The sequence below is a fragment of the Ptiloglossa arizonensis genome, chromosome 2, assembly GCF_051014685.1.
Source record: "Ptiloglossa arizonensis isolate GNS036 chromosome 2, iyPtiAriz1_principal, whole genome shotgun sequence".
Lineage (NCBI taxonomy): Eukaryota > Metazoa > Arthropoda > Insecta > Hymenoptera > Colletidae > Ptiloglossa > Ptiloglossa arizonensis.
In genome coordinates this window covers 11,286,199-11,304,048 of record NC_135049.1, presented here as the reverse complement: position 1 = coordinate 11,304,048, position 17,850 = coordinate 11,286,199, and the positions used below count along the sequence as shown (strand labels likewise).

Below are 17,850 nucleotides of genomic sequence, written 5' to 3'. Positions count from 1 at the left end.
ACAAGCAGTTATTTCTCACTGCTTGGTACTTTTGTGGAATATAGACAATTTAAATAATGATATTTCACACAGTATATATACATTTGCATAGACCTAAACTTAAAAGTCATAGAACATCCATTAAAAGGTCAAAGATTTAAAATACTAATGGATATTATTGGAGTATTTATAATGGAAAATAATCTCTTCATATATTTTACACTATTAGTTATGTGTAGAATAAAAATAGATGTGTAACATTTTATTTTTGAAATAACTTCATAGAAAATAATTCGCATACTTTGGTAAGAAACACTAAATATCTCATAATGTATTGCAAAATAACTCTTGTTGTACTATTCCATTTTATCAGTTCTTTGTATCTCCACTTAAACAGTAGTCATAATTCATTCTAATTATTAGATATACTTCATATACGGAATTGTTTATATCTAAATTGTTTGGGAAGAACATACCAGTGTATTCTATTCATCGTATTAATATTTAGAATGTCTTACAAACTTATGCCAGACAAATACTTCTTTCCCAAGTTACAGTTATTGAAAATTGTTTATTGGCGAAAAGATTCGATTTTTAACGATATAAGCGATAGTATTTGTTAAATCAGCAGTTCTCAGTTATATGAAATTAAATAGTATTCACTTGATTTCATCTAACTGGAGAAGGTAGCGTTTCTATTCCACGAAATCACCTTATTTTGTAATGGAAAGCAATAAAATTAAAATATGGATAACTCGGTATATCTTTAAGACTGTATTACCAATGGATTGGGGAAGTTTTCTCGACAAAAAATAAGTCCTCGTATTGTCACATTCAGATTATTTTGAATTAAACGTTATTGGAATCATTTTTGAAAAACTTTCAATTGCGTACAATTAAAAGTAGTCCAAAGAAGATCGCGTTAAGACTCATTGTTATTGGATAAATCATTCCGATTTATTGATACTACCCATTTCATTCATGTTTGCACGAATATTCGAAAGAAAAAAAGCAAAATTTCGAACACTATTCTTACTAATTCACAGGTTCTTAGAAATAGTACAACACTCATTCGTAACATTTTTCAATATCTTTTATAACGAACGAATTATAATATTTTATATTCAAAATCAAATGGATGGTATTGGTATAAGGGATGGTTTCTTCTTTAAAGATTAAAAGTACTGTAGCAAGCAGCTAGCATGATTTGTGACTCACGCATCGATAAATGTTATTTTTGAGTAAATATATTTTGCTAAATTTTCTCCCAGACATGGGGACATTTTGAATACTGTCAGTTTTGTGACATTTCCTGACCAATATCATTAGAAGAGAATAAGCTTGAAATGTTTGACCAGACATTTTAGGAACACTCTGTACATAGAAACTAATATTTCGCAATTGTTTCTTCGGTATTTAAACTAATTTTTTGCCATTTCAAGAAGGTAAACAAGACGATTAGCTTAGTCTTATACACAGTCGATCTATCTTTAGTGAAAAGAGAAACCTATTACCAATACCACGTCTAATGCTGATAACACAGTAACATATAATATACATAATATACATAAATATACAACGCACGGGTACAAAAATTTTTTGGAGGCTCGTACGGGGTTCAACAATTATTATATTAATTAGATTAAATATTAAGTTCCTCTGTGAAGCGTAACCAAATTACAAAAAAATTTGAAAATACTTACTTTTCTTGTCTTGGGCAGTTGTTGATGTTGGGGTTTCCGGTGTTCGTGGCAACGATTTAATAGATTTACTTGGCGATTTTATGGGTGATCCAGCTGTTGATCTTTTGTCTGCCTCTTTTGATTTGGAGCGTGGCTCTTTCGTTAGTAAATTCTCAACTCCATTTGTGGCTGATATCTGTGAAAATTATTGTGCTGTCTTAGCAGACTATCTAATTAATACTATGAAATGTGCCAATCTACAGAGTGTATTGGAAATCATGGTACAATCGAAAAGAAGGCAGTTACTTGTAAAGAAACAAGTAAAAAATATACAATATAATTTTTTCATATTGGGTTAAGTTTTCAAGAAAATCAGATTTGAATATTCATAGAGTACATCTTCAAACTTCGATTTTACATACTCAGCCATGAGTATGTAACTGACCATTACTCAACAGTTTGTTCGATATTCGTTAATTACTCTTCTCTTTTTACTTGCACGAATGTTTGGTTACATTGATGGTGGTATGGCATTATCTGTTTTAAATGGTTCCAATTGTAGAGAATTCTATATTATACTCCATTCGTACTCTATTCGTTTATTTAGGACCGAACCATGACAGCTTTTAATGGAAGATACACCACGAAGTCCAGATGTTTAATTCTCAAAGAAATGTGACTCCTGTTCGTTTGAACTTTTAATGCTGTCTTCGTAAGGTTTATGGCTATACCAGATGTACATAAAGTGACGTCTATATATTGGTCGGTGTACTGCTTGTCTTACAGATAGCCAACAAAGGCCTATATATATACTATATATCTGAGCACCTTCCTATAGGTAAACTGTGATTGTTATTGTCTCTTTACCTTGTTTATTTTTGCAGCTATCGGAGAGCATAACGAAGATCAACGAGAGAGGGAGAGTGAAAGACAAAAAACAAGTAGAAAAATTGCGACAACTTCTCAAAATTTCTTCTCAACTTCTGATAAGTCTTGTACTTATTCATTGTTTATGTACCATACGTTAAGAAGGATAATGATATTTTTAGAAATTTTACCATTTGTTTATATCCATAATACTTCAATGTAAGTCGTACATTCGATCAAAAGGAACGCTTTGCCTGAACTTTTCGATTGTTTGGAGTATAAATTGAAATTTACGATATACATTATATTAATCGCGAGAAGGAACATGCTTTCTACATCTGAAGTAATATGGAGAGAATGGTTTATGGTTCTTACGACGATTTAATACGATTCGTGATTCTTCCTAAGATTGATCTTTCCTTCTATCATCGATAGAAATTGTCACGAAGGAAAAAAAAATAGAATATTCACTCGATAAATATCCGAATTCGATTTTCTTGAAAATAATACCTCATACACAACAATTTTATTATACATTTTCAATTTCGTTTGTATTAGGAATTACCTACTCAGGTATACGATATCCGATACTTTCTCTATACACAAACGAAGATATTTACCATATTGGACTGCACCGATTCGTCCATTGCATTGCCATTTTGAATTCCTGCGAAAACAAACAATAAATGTAATCCAAGTGTTCGTTCAACATTAAAATAAATGTCAAAGAAATGTTTCACCGTGCACTTTTAAAGCAAAATTTTCGCAATATTGTAAACACGCTAGCTCTTTGAAATCTTTCAATAATATATAACGATGTGCACTTATAAAAGATGCAATATTCGGATCGTGGTATTATATTCAACACGAAAATATTGAACACGAAATTGTTATACTTCAATATTTCGAATCTATTTTTAACCTTACTTGTAATGTTTTCTTTTCAGTAAATACTTTTTAATTCGTTAAGCTTCCCTGAATCTCTTATAAATATGAATAAAAACCTGGCGCCGTTGTAAACTTCTCTTCTGATTTTTTGTCCAACTCGGCAGCCGTGGGTGTCTCTTGAACATTAGTCTCTTTTGATGTACTTTTCGAATCAGGTGTCTCTTCTTTGTCGTCGTCTTTTGCCCCGTTGATCGAATCTTCGATAAAAGTGGCTTTCTTCTCTTCGTTGTTCGCTAATTTGCAGCTGTCGGTGGGTGACTTCGGGGACTTTGGGGATTTCGGGGAAACTGGTGTTTGAGGGCTGGAAACCGGTGACGATTTTGGTGTTAACGACCTCCTCTGTCCATTGTCATAGCCTTTCACACTTTCAGCTGGAGATTTCGGATTGGACGACAACAATTCCGCTCTCAATAATTTTTCTTCGATCTCCGATGGCGCTGGAGATTTCGGTGGTTTGTTCACTTCTTTTGCAGTCTCAGGGGATTTTGGAGGGCTGATCTTTGGTTTCGAAGAGTCTTCGACGACTTTTGATAGATTTTCATCGATGACTTCTTTCGCGACGGAATTCTCTTCAATACTTTCGGCCTGTTTGGTCAATTCCTCAATGGAAGGTTGCTTAACTGCAGAAGAAGCACTCTTGGAGGAATCGTTCGACTCCTTTCCAATTGGAAGTGATTCTTTAGCCTCCTGTTCCATTTTCGATTCAATTTTTGTCGATTTGTCAGGATCTGGAGACGCTGACTTCAATTTTTCTTCCTTTTGACTGTCGCTTGTTTTTTCTTCTTGTACGGTTGCATCGATCGAGACAGCCTCCTTCGATTTTTCTTCCTCTCGAGTTCGATTCGTCTCTAGCGGAGTGTTCGCACGCGACTCGTCCGATTTCTCCTGCACTTTTAGATCACCCTCGTCTTGATTGTTCGCGTCCGTTGGTGCGCTTGACTTGTCCGGAGATTTCGATGCTTTCGATTCTCGTTCACATTTAGTTTGATCGGTGTCTGTTCGATTGTTCGCCTCCGCTTGTGTAATTGCGCACGACTTGTCCGGCGATTTCGATATCTTCGATTCCTCCTTGCTTTCAATTTCATTCACTTCCGTTTGATCGTTCGCTACCACCGGTGTATCTGCACGTGACTTATCTGGAACTTTCGATACTTTCGATTCCTCTTCGCTTTTAATTTGATTGGTTCCCGCTTGATCGTTCGTTTCCCCTGCTGTACTTGCACGCGACTTATCCGGTGATTTCGATGATGCTTTCAATTCTTGCTCGCTCTTCACTTCATTGGTGTCCCCTGGAACACACGCGTGCGAGTTTTCCACAGATTTTAACGGAGTTTTCGGTTCTTGCTCTTTTCGAGCCTGACTCGCATCCGTCGGTGGTTTCGCGCACGATTTATCCGGACTATCGGGCAAAGTTAATTTCTGTTCGTTTTGTTTTTGACCGTTCTCATCCGAAGCACTGGACCGAGTTTCAGTTTGCGGTTTCGTTGACGCTTTTAGATTTTCCTCGCCCGAGGATGCTTTCACCGGCTGAGTAGACGTTTCAGGGGTATCCGAACTGTTCGATTTGTCACCCAAGATGGTGGTAGTTGGCGAGCCACTCGATTCATTTTGGGTTATCGATTTCTCTGTACACTCTTTGATCGAGTCTGCGTCGTGTTTGGTAATATTTTTACTTTCGATTGTTTTCCCCGTTGATTCTTCTACTTTGTTATCTACCTTTTCCATTACTCTACCGGGAGTCTCGGGTTGCCTACTTTCGTCAGATTTCCCCGAGGACAGCCTGATATCCTTGGCAGATTCCACGGTTTTACTTTCGGGGTTATCGAGTTTATGATTCGCGGTGGAATTGTTCAATTTTTCGTTCATCTTCTCCGTAGCCGTGTCCTCGAACTTAACGTCCATTTTCCCGTTTATCGTCGCGGATTCCGGCTTCTTCGCGGGCTGGACACCGTTCTCCTTGTTCGGTGATTTCGAGACGATCGTTTCGTCCCTTTTCAAATGATCGCGATCGACCGATTGCGATTTCTTAACGTCCATCACGACGTCGTCGTCGTCGTCGTCGTTCTCGGCATTCTCCCGCATCTCTTTCGGTGCGAAATTCTCGAACTGTTTCACCTTCTTCGCATTGTCAACATCGGCCATTCTTTCGACTACTATACGCGGAAGCGGAACCTTTTTTTCGTCCTTCTGAGATGGTAGACCTTGTTGAGGGATGTTCAACAACGATTCATGTCGTTGTAATTGTTTCTGTGCGATTTCCAGCGGCTGGCCAAGAACTAACGGTTTTTGCTGCGGTATACCCGGATGTTGGAGTGGCCTGAACTGTTGAGCTTGTTGCTGTATGTTCCTTTGGAATTGTTGACCCTGATAATTTCCAGGGTGGGGTAGCCTGAGTCGTTGCTGTGGACCGGGTCTATTGATCGTTGGCGGGGCGAAACGTGGATTTAAAACGATAGGTGGATTTTGACCTTGTTGAGGTGCTCTCTGAGGAAATGAATTTACTGGAGGTCTTGGGTGCCCGTATGGTCTGAGCTGCGCGAATTGTCCGGAATTGGACGGTCTGAATGGAGAACGACCGTCGAATCGGATTTGCTGTGGCTGTACTCCTGGTCGTAATTGTCCTACAGGACCATTATTTATAGGGTGTCTCGGTGATCCAGGTGGACCTTGCGGTCTCGCCCGAAAGCCAGATGGTAATGCCGCGTTCGGTTTTACCTACGGAACAGTGACATGTGAGGATTCGCGAATCGTTGTGAATTCGTTAAGAGAAATCTCGAGAGATCGACCTTCGAGTTCAATATCAATCGAGTTGATAATTATTCACTCCTTAAAGGGGGAAGACTCGATGAATTACTTTGAAACGTTAACATACGAGTGATTTTCCGCAATTTTTTTATAACGTGAAACCTCGATGACACTTTTCATCGTTTTCTATATTTTGTATATTCTTTAATATTCCAAGATATAGAGTTATTTTTTTTTTGTTAGAATTTATGGACTTTTTTGAAGTAATGGATATTATTCTTCATGAACTTTTCTGTCAACGGTGCGCAGTCTAGTATTTTCTTTATATCAATTTAGAATAAAGGATCAAACAAAGTTTTGTTCGTAATAGGACTACGTATTATGTGAATCTAAATTCGGTTTGACAAGTATAAAATTAATAATAATACGCAGTTCTGGAATTTCTTTCATTCGAGAGAAATGGTACAGAGAATTTCCAAAACTATACATAATTGCACATCATTAAGTTTATACTTTTTACACAGGGTTTAGGTTCGTAAAACTTCCATTGTTTTTTTATTCTAAATAAATAGAAAGAAAATGTTAGACTGCACACTGTTGATGGGAAGGTCTATGGAGAATAACATTTATTACTTCACAAAAGGCTGATAAATTGTAATAAAAAAAAAATCTATATCTTGGTATATTAAAGAATATATATAGAAAGCGATGGAAAGTTATGTTAATAGAAAATTGTTGAGAATCAATTTTATGTTAACGTTTCATTCGAGTCCTTTTAGTATAACATACTTTAACTTTATACAGGGTGTTTGTTTTATCTTGATATGGTGGAATATCTTACAACCGAAGGTATCAAAAATATGTTCTTAAAAAATTGATACGGACGGGGATATGGACAAATAATGTTTTCACTATTCTCCGTATTGAACAATATTCATAAGAACTTATATCATCGGTCGGTTATGAAATATTCTGGCCATATTGAAATGAAATAGATATTCTAAATGATAACGTATTTCAATTATAGACAAATTATAATACATTACTTATTGTCAATAATTTGACGAAGATCATCACCTTACTTCTTTTACAGTACGTTATGTCTCCACAAACTTGTATTTTATCAATAAATAAATTCTGATTATACTATTTATCTTTGGGCATAGTTGCTTCCATGACTTCCTGGGACGTACATTTTTTAAATTGTATCTTCAGGTGTTTAGTATATATTTTGATTACTTATTCTTACACGGTGAATTACCGTGGTTTTTCAAAATTGAGATTTTTCGGATTCAATCTTGTTACTGTATGGTAATTATATTTCTGCGTATAAAGAATGACACTTTGTAATGTATGTACGCGATAAAAAGTTATTATAAAATGATACATTTTAAATTGGAGTGTTGACGATAACTCTATTCAATGTTTAGGATGTACTTACGATCAGAATACCTATTACAGTTTTGTCTCGTTTCTTCGACTAAACATCTGCATACAGTATACAAGGTGACCGCATAACTGATTCATAATTCTATTATTAGTGTAGTTAGAGAAAAATATAAAGGGAGACAATGGATGATTCAACGAATCAAGGATGGTGTTACATTTGTAGAACTATACTTTTTTTATAAATGCAATATTGTTCGTGATTTCAGCAACTGTATTATTTCTTAAAATGGAAATGCATATTTTATCTTGCACGAGTTAAATACACTCGTCATTCTACGTAAAAAAGTATGGAAGTAAAGTAGTAAAAAAATAACTAATTCACGAGATATTTTAAATAAATGTCTTTATCGAAGATAACATATCTCATGAACCAATCATTTTTTTACTATAATAGTTTATCTCAATACTTTTTTTATGTAAGACTGTGAGAGGATTCGATTTTTGTCGAAGAATAGATATATTTCCATTAAAAAGAAGTAATGTATTTGTTAAATGCGCATGCGTTATTGCACCTATAATATAAAAATACTATGGTCTTACAAATGCATTATAGAACCCTTTAAATTATTTATCTCTTTTCTTTAACATTAATTGCCCTGATAACGGAGTTATGACCTAGGAACAATTGCCATGAATCATTCTGTATATGCTTAGGTTATATGTACTGTGAAAAACGCTACACTTCAGTATTAAAAAATTCGAACATAAATACACCAAAAGTTTCAATTCTAATTTCAAAAATTTATACAAGTACAAAGATGTCACACTTGATAATCAAAACCATATAAAATTTCGAATTTCAATACACATTGACTAGGACAATATTGGTCGTATTGTTACTTGGTTTTTGTTGATTGTTGTTAATATAACGAAATCGTCAATAAATTTCAAATACAGTTACTGATGATATTACTAATTCATAAAAATGGATTTATTATCCTTTTGTCGAACTAATTTTATTTCGTTCTTTTTAATTGGGCTGAAATGTATATAAGTAATTAAAAGTACTTATCACGGACCGTACGTAGAAGTGAAGTATGCACGTTGGAAGAATGATGTTCGGTGGTTCATGTCTGGTGCTATTTACTATTCATAGAATCAAGGTTGGTATCGGCTAAAAGTTTTCACAGAAGTTGACGAGGAAACAATCTACATTGGTCAAAATAAATAGTCCTATTCATTCGCATCACTGTGGCAGAATACATATTGAATGTTTAACGGTGCAAAAACTGAATGATTTCAAATATGAAAGTTGGTCACATTCAGATTTATTTCTCGGTATTTGTCAGATAATTTGCTATCTGAACAATATTTTAAAAGAAAAAATTGTTTCTAATCAAAAAGTTATAAAAATTTCCCGTTAAAATTCATATTTAAACAGAAATTGAATTTAAGACACTTGTAATCAATTTTATTAATTATAATAAAATACCTCATCCATTTTTCTGTTTTTATTTAAAGAAATAAAAGTAAGCGACTTTATGCTGCTCATTTAGTCAAGGTATCTTCTGCAATTTTTTTCGTGCTAGCAATTTGTATTTTTCTAAAACATGATGTACATTTTTTACGTTAATGCTTACATCAACACTTTTTGCGATTTATTTCACAGTTATCCTCGAAAATTCAACGCACTTTGCCCTACTTACGAACTATAATATTTACGTTTGCACTCCTAGATTTCTGTCGAAATAAATATTTTGGAGGATATTTAGTATGTTATGCATACAGCCATGCCCAACGATGTTGACACATTAAGATATTCATTTCCTTCAGTTTATACTACCAAATACGAAAAAATATAAGATGTGCTATCTTCTTGACCGGTGTGTATACTACTTGAGAACAAAAATATTTGCAAAAGAATGAACGAATAGCTATTATTTGAAAAGTGAGTAAGAAATTTAAACGAAATAAACGTAATTAAATATTTGGAATAATGCATCTCGACAGGAAAAGATTGTCTTACTATTGTTCAATGTAGATTTTTTTCTCGAAAATATAAAGACACGTGAGTAAAGGTTAAATATTTTTAAACATTACAGTTTCGCATTTTTAAATTATTTTCGTAGTATTACTTTGATTATTTTGTATTATTATTTTTATTACTTATTATTTTATTATTTTTATTATCATTATTATATATCAAATTGAGGCAATAAAATCGCTTTGGAAAATTATATCTCTAACTTAATATCTATTTTTTAAGCAATATAAATAAGTGTCCAGTGAACAGCTCTGTTTCTAAAATTCGTTCTCTTCTTTCCTTATTCTTTTATCAATTTTCTTTGTTCTCTGTACGTTACTTCATTATTCGTAACATGACTGTTTGTGCCGCATCCAAAGGATCGATCAGAACAACGCGAAAGTGATACGAATTCGAAGTTTAAATGCGCAGGTGAAATTCGGGTGACTGATATTGGCCCTGAGCCCATCGATCATTCGATAATAGAATACGGTGATGTGTCGAGGATCCATATTTGCCGTACCTGCCACCGATCGACTATTCCACTCGTTATGGGATTAAGCCACGAATGATTATAGAATACCATCAACATTCAACGCGATTTCGAGTCATTTCGGGTTAGCGTGACCTACAGCAGTAGCTTTTCTTCACGGTGCACGACTGTTTCAGTTCGTTTCTCCGTGGAATTCATCAGTGAAAACGTTCAAGGAGGTTGTTAAAATTGTTTGCACGAGTGTGCCATGATAATTGAGTTTTCGAAATGGTGCGAAGTACAGAATGCATTGTCTGTGTCGCAAAAGTTTCTCAATACTCTCTTCTTTTCTTCTCATTCTTTTCAAACAATTTTCACGAAATTTCGAATTCTCAATTTGGGGAACACGATTTTCGCATTCAACGAAGAAGAAGAAATTATATTTCTTTTGTGTTAAATACGTAGAAAAGCATTTAACCCTGGAGTAGTCTGGGGGTGGAGTAGTCTGGCCGACCCTAGTCGACAAATATTGTTTTATAACTAGTAAGAATAGCGCACGTGCTTTTGTATACTTTCCAAGTAATTCACGGTGCACTTGTCAACACACTGACAGAGTCCTTTGAACTAGAGTAACGTACCTATCGAAAGGTAAAGAGACAATGCGGTCCACTTGACCCCAGCAAAACACTGACGCGACTTTTTGCGATCAAAGAAAGTAGAGTTGTTAAAATCTATATACCTACATTCTACTTTATCATCAAAATATTATTCGTCTTTATCGATTACCCGTGTATCTCATTTATGTATAATATTATGAATATTTTTACGTGCTTGTAGTTACAGTGAATACAATAGTATATTATTGATTTAATATTTTCAAATATTCTACAAAATATAGTTGTATAAGCGTATAAATATATTAGCAAAGCAAAACACTATAGAAAACAAACTCTTTATTATTCTTTTGGATACATGATAAGTGTAATTCTATTCTAGGTACGGTAAATGTCCACATATTTTTTGCGTTAATTGTTTTATACTTTTTAATGTTAATTCGAAAATTATTGTATATTAATTAAAAGCTTATTTTAATTACTTTATTCTAGTGTTCGTCATGGTTTTCCAACAAAAACATCCTACCGAATACAATCCTATCCAATAAAAATCTAATTTTATTATATTACAAAATGATGCGAATAAAAATAATAAATATGCGTAATGTATTTTTGCCGTTAGAATTGTGTCTGTCACGATCATATTTTATTTAGAAAATTAAAACAGGAAAAGAAACTGTACATTACTTATATTTATTTAAATTATTTTTAGAGCCAATTAGACTTCATATTATATTTTACCCAGACTACTTAAAGGTGAACAGGTTCAGAGAGACTTAATACTAGGATAGACGTTTTTCTTAATTTTTTTGGCGAAGATGATTGGTAGCAAAACCTTCTTTAATAAAAAAAAAGCTTATTGAAGATGTTTGGAAAAGTTTTGAGTATATCAGATTTCATTGCATGAAATGATAGTACGATCTAGAAAAGTTTGAACATTGGTAATACCTATGATATAAATAGAAGTTTTTAAGAGTTTTAATAAATAATGTTTCAAAACATTTACATTTAGATAACGTATTGACCATTTTAGTTTAATAACAGACCACTACCAGTATTTACAGGTTGGTCTGAAATAGGAGGTCAATCTTTAGGAGCACATTATAAGGATTAAAAAGTAATCATGCGATCATGAGTCAGGAAATTTTTGCTTTACAAGATATAAACACTTTTGTTTACGATAGAGTTTACGAGGAATTTAAATTACAAATACTTTTATTTTTGTCTTCTTGACAAAAGTAAACGATGCTAGTATATTTATGGTGAATTGAATCCGCTTGACATTAAAATCGGTGCATTTCATAATAATAAAGAAAATGATCATTCTCTATCTAAGCATTTAAGAATTAAGATATACATTCAAATATAAATATACATTTAGTTAAACAATTGGATAATTTTCATTCCATACAATTAACAGATAGCAAAAGAGATATTTTTGTACACTTACCACCGATTAAGTGATTAAGAAAATTGAAGGAAATGTCAAAAGCTCTGCAAACTCAGAACTAAACAAATCGTTAGCAACTGAGACGTGTTTTGATACCATTATATCAAACCGTTCTAAGGAATGACGCTCTTGGCACCAGATATCGACAAAAGTTTTATTCAAAGTTATTCGTATAATTTACAATTTCGGCACTAAATCCAACAAGATATTATATTTATAATGAAATTCATTCCAAAGAAGATTTTGGTTGTTTTATTGAAGATTCAATGATCCTAGATATTTGATTCTTCTGTGAAATACTAATAGCAACTCGTACGAACAAACAGACGATGCTTCGAACCACCTCAGTCCTCCAGGCTGTCATCAGCTTGAATGGAGTAAACTGAGGAAGCTTTTCACTTTCCGAAATTCATCAACAATAATGTCTCCATAAGTAGCAGTATTTCGGGACCACTCAGCGTCAATTAAAGAAAAGTATCCGATTCTTAATTTATGGAAGTGACTACGTTTCTCGCGCAAATGTTCGTTTTCATGTTTTCCCGAGATTGTCCGCTATTCCTACTTTCCTTGTCGAGTAGAGACAGGCAACTGCCAGTTACAGAGTAGTCACGAACTGCCACTTACAGAGACATCATTGATTACTCAAACGGATGTCAGAATTGGCTCACAGTGTTGCATGAGACTGTTTATAATCAATGGAAATTATGGTGGTATGAAAGATAATTACTTCATGCCGATACCAACAAAGCGAAAAGCTTTTAGTTAATCATTATGTAATATGGAACAATTTTGGGGATGACTCTGTGAAGTAGGAAATCGATGGTATCTCGAGCTAGTGAGCCAAAAAAGTCTTATACACATTTCTATCGATATAAACTCTATATGATTACAATTTTCACAAAAACAAGTCACGTTAATGTTAAAACAAGTATAACTTTTATGTAAATTGTAATTATATATAATTTATCTAGATAGTATAAGAAGATTTGTATTATTTTTAATAAATACAAATTAGTTTCTTTCGTTATGAATAATTTTCAAAATATTAATGATTATTACAAATATAAAATTAAACAGATTTTTTCATTACGAGAAGCTTATTCAATCAGTGATAATATCTAAACAGGAACGAAATCATTCTATTTTTTAGTAGCTAATATTTTCATTATTCTTTCAGTAATATTTCTGTCAGTATTCTCTCTCATTCGGTCTCGTTACTAGTCGCCGTGGATCTTAGTTGTCGTTTTTGAACAACAGCGACTCTTGCTTGCGATCGTAGGAGAGATAATGGACTACGACAGGAGTGGGGATGTAAACACGGTGTGCCTTCTTCTTATGGGCGATTAATAAGTCCGAGAAACAGGGACCCAATTGTCTCTTGATTAACGTATACTCAGTAATAGGAATTTTTCTGCTATTAGAATATAAGATTCGTATAGATTGGCCCTTGGTGAAGAAACCGTCTTCTGTTTCCACGTTTTATTTACTAATTAACTATCTAAATTATAGTAACGATAACTTACATTGATATTTAAATGCAATGCTTGAGAATTGACACGAATCGGTATTAACGAGTATGTATTATTTAAAAATAATACATTGGAGCTGTAAGGCCCGAAATTTACTGATGTAGCACAGACTAATTCGGATTTATTGCTTTTAAAATTAATATTAACGATTTTACATTAGCAAAGCGATTCGTGTTTAATAAATTGCGTATTCAACGTTTTCTACATAAAATTACTTAAAACTGGTTGTTTATAGGGAAAATTATCTCCAATTGTATACGTCTTCAAAAAGACTGATGTCGATTCCTCTGTGTCAAGTAAGGCGTAAAATCAATCACGAATTTCTGGAGTAGTATTTTTCGAACAAGATTGCACGTTATTTCTTGTGGGTTGGCACATTGCCTCCAGGACGAAATAAGCGTAGAAAAACTTGTGGTAATTAAGGTACTTAATTTTGAGAAACGATAGTACTGATTATTGACAGGGTCTCACAAGTAGGTATGTATAACGGTATACATTAAGTAGTATGAGAGTAAGAGGAAGAAAGATCAGACTTGAAAGGAGTCACGAGACGTATTGGGTCAGACGTTTTAGTCAGCCTTCGTAAGATCTGTAACTAAACAAAAATGATTTGATACCGTTTTCACACTTTCTTCATTTATAGTATTATATTCCTCTTAAGCTTGGACAGATGTTTCGTTCTCTCTAGAATGATTGAATTGTATTTCATGACACAAGTAACTTTTTTAATCAGTGTTATCGAAGATAGCGATTGTAAACTGTCACGTATCGATACTTTTCACAGACAAAGTAACATTGCTAGTTAAATATTGCTCGTTTAATTCGAGATAATTAAAATATGATGTATTTGGTATTATTTTCATTGTAAAATTCTGGTCTATTTGATTATAGTAGCTTATAATTATAATATATTGTATACATATTTTAAGTTTCCAGCAAAATTTAGTTTAATTTAAATAAAACGTGATACCTAAAGAGTTTTGATTTTTTTCGTGACGTAATTCTTTAAAAAAGTGTTTTCTTGAAACTCTATCGTAAACAAAATCTCGTAATTCGAAAAGGAGGAGCTTTTGAGACAGATCTTCGTGTGATTCTTTTTCATCTTTAAAACGGTTTGAATATATTATTGAATATATAATTTTACGGTTTGAATATATAATTATACGGTATAAACTCTATATAATTGCAATTTACACAAAAACAAGTCATGTTAATGTTGAAACAAGTATAACTTTTATGTAAATTGTAATTATATAGAATTTATCTAGATAGAAATGAGTATAAGAAGATTTATATTATTTTTAATAAATACAAATTAGTTTCTTTCGTTATGAATAATTTTCAAAATATTAATGATTATTACAATATAATTATTATTACAGTATAATTACAGTGTAATTATTATATTTGATACTACATTTTGATAATCGAGGACGAACATATGCCTAAAATATTAGATAATGTATAATGACCCAGTATGTATGTATATATAATAGGGACATCATAATTATTGATTACGTTGGACAGACGACGACGCTGTAGAACAGTATGTATGAAAATTTGCTCATAATTTCTTACGGAAAATGAATTGTTATACTCACCATTGATACGTTATTTTTATTTTTATATCTCAAATACTTTCCTAAGATTTTCTTAATAATGTGTGTAGACTTCCAGAAAATAATAAAACGAGTATAATTATTGTCACTATACGTAGAGAGAAGAATCATTGGATTTCTATACCTAAACTAATAATACCTCGTCGCAAAATAGTGAGAATCACTATATCTCATTGCTAACTTCTCTGCTATAATTTTATCACGAATAAAAAGTAATAATAATTTCCAAAAGACGTATGTACATATGTACTTTCGTTTGCACGATCATAAAAATATTTGTCATGTTTAAAGGCTAAACTGTATACCCAATATTCCAATTTTACGTAGCATAATTTCGACACGTGTGAGTATTTGTTATTACCAGAAAGGATAAATATTGAATCGTTTTCAACCTATGTGGGTCCAATGTTTATAATTGAAATATTAAAATTTTTACCGATTATTGGCCACGTTCGAGAATATTTAATATCAAATAGAACTGTGCTTACCATATTTCCATCGCGGTCCGAACCAGACTCGGCCGCGTTGTTTGCAGTTTCTTGCGAATCCATTTCGGGTTCGTACGCAATTAGAGTTTAGGTCGATTTAAGGATCTTCTCACCTCTGACAAAATATTTCCCGATAAACCTGTTACGTATCAACGATAGTCATTCCATCAAAGAAATTGTATAATTCTACGCCAGTGCTCTGTGAAAAACCAACGGGTCTACGTTGTGATCAATGAACTGTACCGAATGAAAAGACACTACTCTTGATGCGTGAGTCATCGTACTTGAATGCAAACGACGTTTCAAGAAGCACATTTAGCGAAGTCATTATTATGAAACTACTTGAATGGTAGCAGTAATTACGGATGCTCTGTTCGAGATTCTTCGAAAACGTTGAAATTCAAATTTATGTCGAATTTACATTTCTCGAATAATATTTAAATTTGTGTCGTAGATTTTATAAATCGTTTTAACAAGTTTTCTGTATTATAATGAATTTACAAATATTGTGGACACGGACAAAATTACACAAGCACTATAATGGTAAACTATTACAATCGGTTCATAAGTGTGGATAAAGATGCTATGCGCTTCCTATGCTTTCTTCTGTATTTAATAGACGGTGTTTTGGAAGAAAGATTATAGTTGGCGAAGCCTAATCGTTGTAATAATCTTTTAATATTTTCTATGATAGATCTTACTCACTCAGTTGAGTATATTTTTATCTAGATAACGAGTAACGTTTTTTCTCGAGGAATTTTCATTTGTGAGCGACGAATAAAATGTTATCCGTTGTTAGTTATTTGAATAACAAAGACGGGTATATTAATATTTATTCGTTGTATATAATAAACCATCTAACAGTGTGTACGCATAAAAATAATATACGCCGCTCGAATACCACATACATCCCACAAATACGCGTATTTAACGGATACTTTTTTCGTTACATAAAGGAAGGATCTTTTTTTCTATTTTCTATTACGTAAAACAGGATTCCGAAATAAAAAATATAGATTTATAATAAATATTTATGACTTCGAAAACTTCCACCAATTAAAAATCTAATAATACCTTTTGAATCCCTTTTCAAAATTATGAAAGATCTGTTTCACATTTTCGTTTCGATTAGTTGTCTACGAAACATTTCGATTTGTCTTCGTTACTCAAATAAAAGGTAATTTGAATAATATTTGGTTCGTGAGTCGTGAACAAATTATTCAAATGAGATTTTATTCGGACTAAATTTGCTTCGTCACCCACGACTAAATCTGCTATTAACGAATAACGATCATCTGAATAAATTACCCGATTAAAAGTATTTCGTTTAGATAAATATTTGATTAAGATTTATTCGTAGATATTCGAATAACGTACAATTTTATTCATACTTACCTCCTAACGAACTAAATTTTTTAATTTTTTACAGAGCCTAGTGTATGTATAGTTCGAAGAATTCCCGCAATTTTAGTCGACACTATACTACCTGTTTTGTTATGTACCTAGAATGCGTGCAGTAAAAATAATCGTATGTTCAATAGTATGATACGTGGTAACGTGATACGTGATTATAGCAATGAATTTTGCATAAATTTACTTACGGTGTAGATATTTTTGAGGTTCGACTATTACTATCAATTTGAACATGCTGCGATACAAATGAACCTGTTTAAATTTCTTACCTATGATTCCAAATAACAAGAGATGCGAATAATAACTTTGCAACATTTTTCATCATTTTCATATTAGGTATTTATAATAATGGTATTTACAATTTTTAATCCATTCACGATAATTTGATAGAGAAAATTGATGGAAGTAATTAAAATTTCACAAATATTGTTGTTTATTGAGAGAACAAGATCATCTTGTCTTTTATAAACGATACAATATCATTTATTCTATTTAGTGTTGTAGAGAGGATCAAAACAATAAAATTTCAATAATAACCTATAATTATCTGTTATTACTGGATTTGACGAATGGAAAATGTTTTTATTTGTGATCGATAACTGATTAATTCTATATACAACTATACCCTCCAT

At 32.7% G+C, this 17,850-nt stretch overlaps 1 protein-coding gene across 3 annotated transcripts in view; it reads right to left on the bottom strand.

The window, feature by feature from the left end:
- Tau (microtubule-associated protein tau) overlaps positions 1-17,850 on the bottom strand; it is an 87,412-nt gene that overhangs the window by 13,646 nt on the left and 55,916 nt on the right. For 2 of the 3 annotated variants that reach the window (XM_076305731.1, XM_076305733.1), the window contains exons 1-4: positions 15,806-15,883; positions 3,533-6,191; positions 3,149-3,195; positions 1,683-1,857 (exon numbers count right to left, since the gene is read on the bottom strand). In XM_076305731.1, coding sequence (XP_076161846.1) covers positions 1,683-1,857; positions 3,149-3,195; positions 3,533-6,191; positions 15,806-15,868 — 2,944 coding nt within the window. In that variant the 5' untranslated portion in view covers positions 15,869-15,883. Of the gene's footprint in view, positions 1-1,682; positions 1,858-3,148; positions 3,196-3,532; positions 6,192-15,805; positions 15,884-17,850 lie in introns of those variants that run through there. The other variant, XM_076305732.1, reaches the window with a different exon arrangement.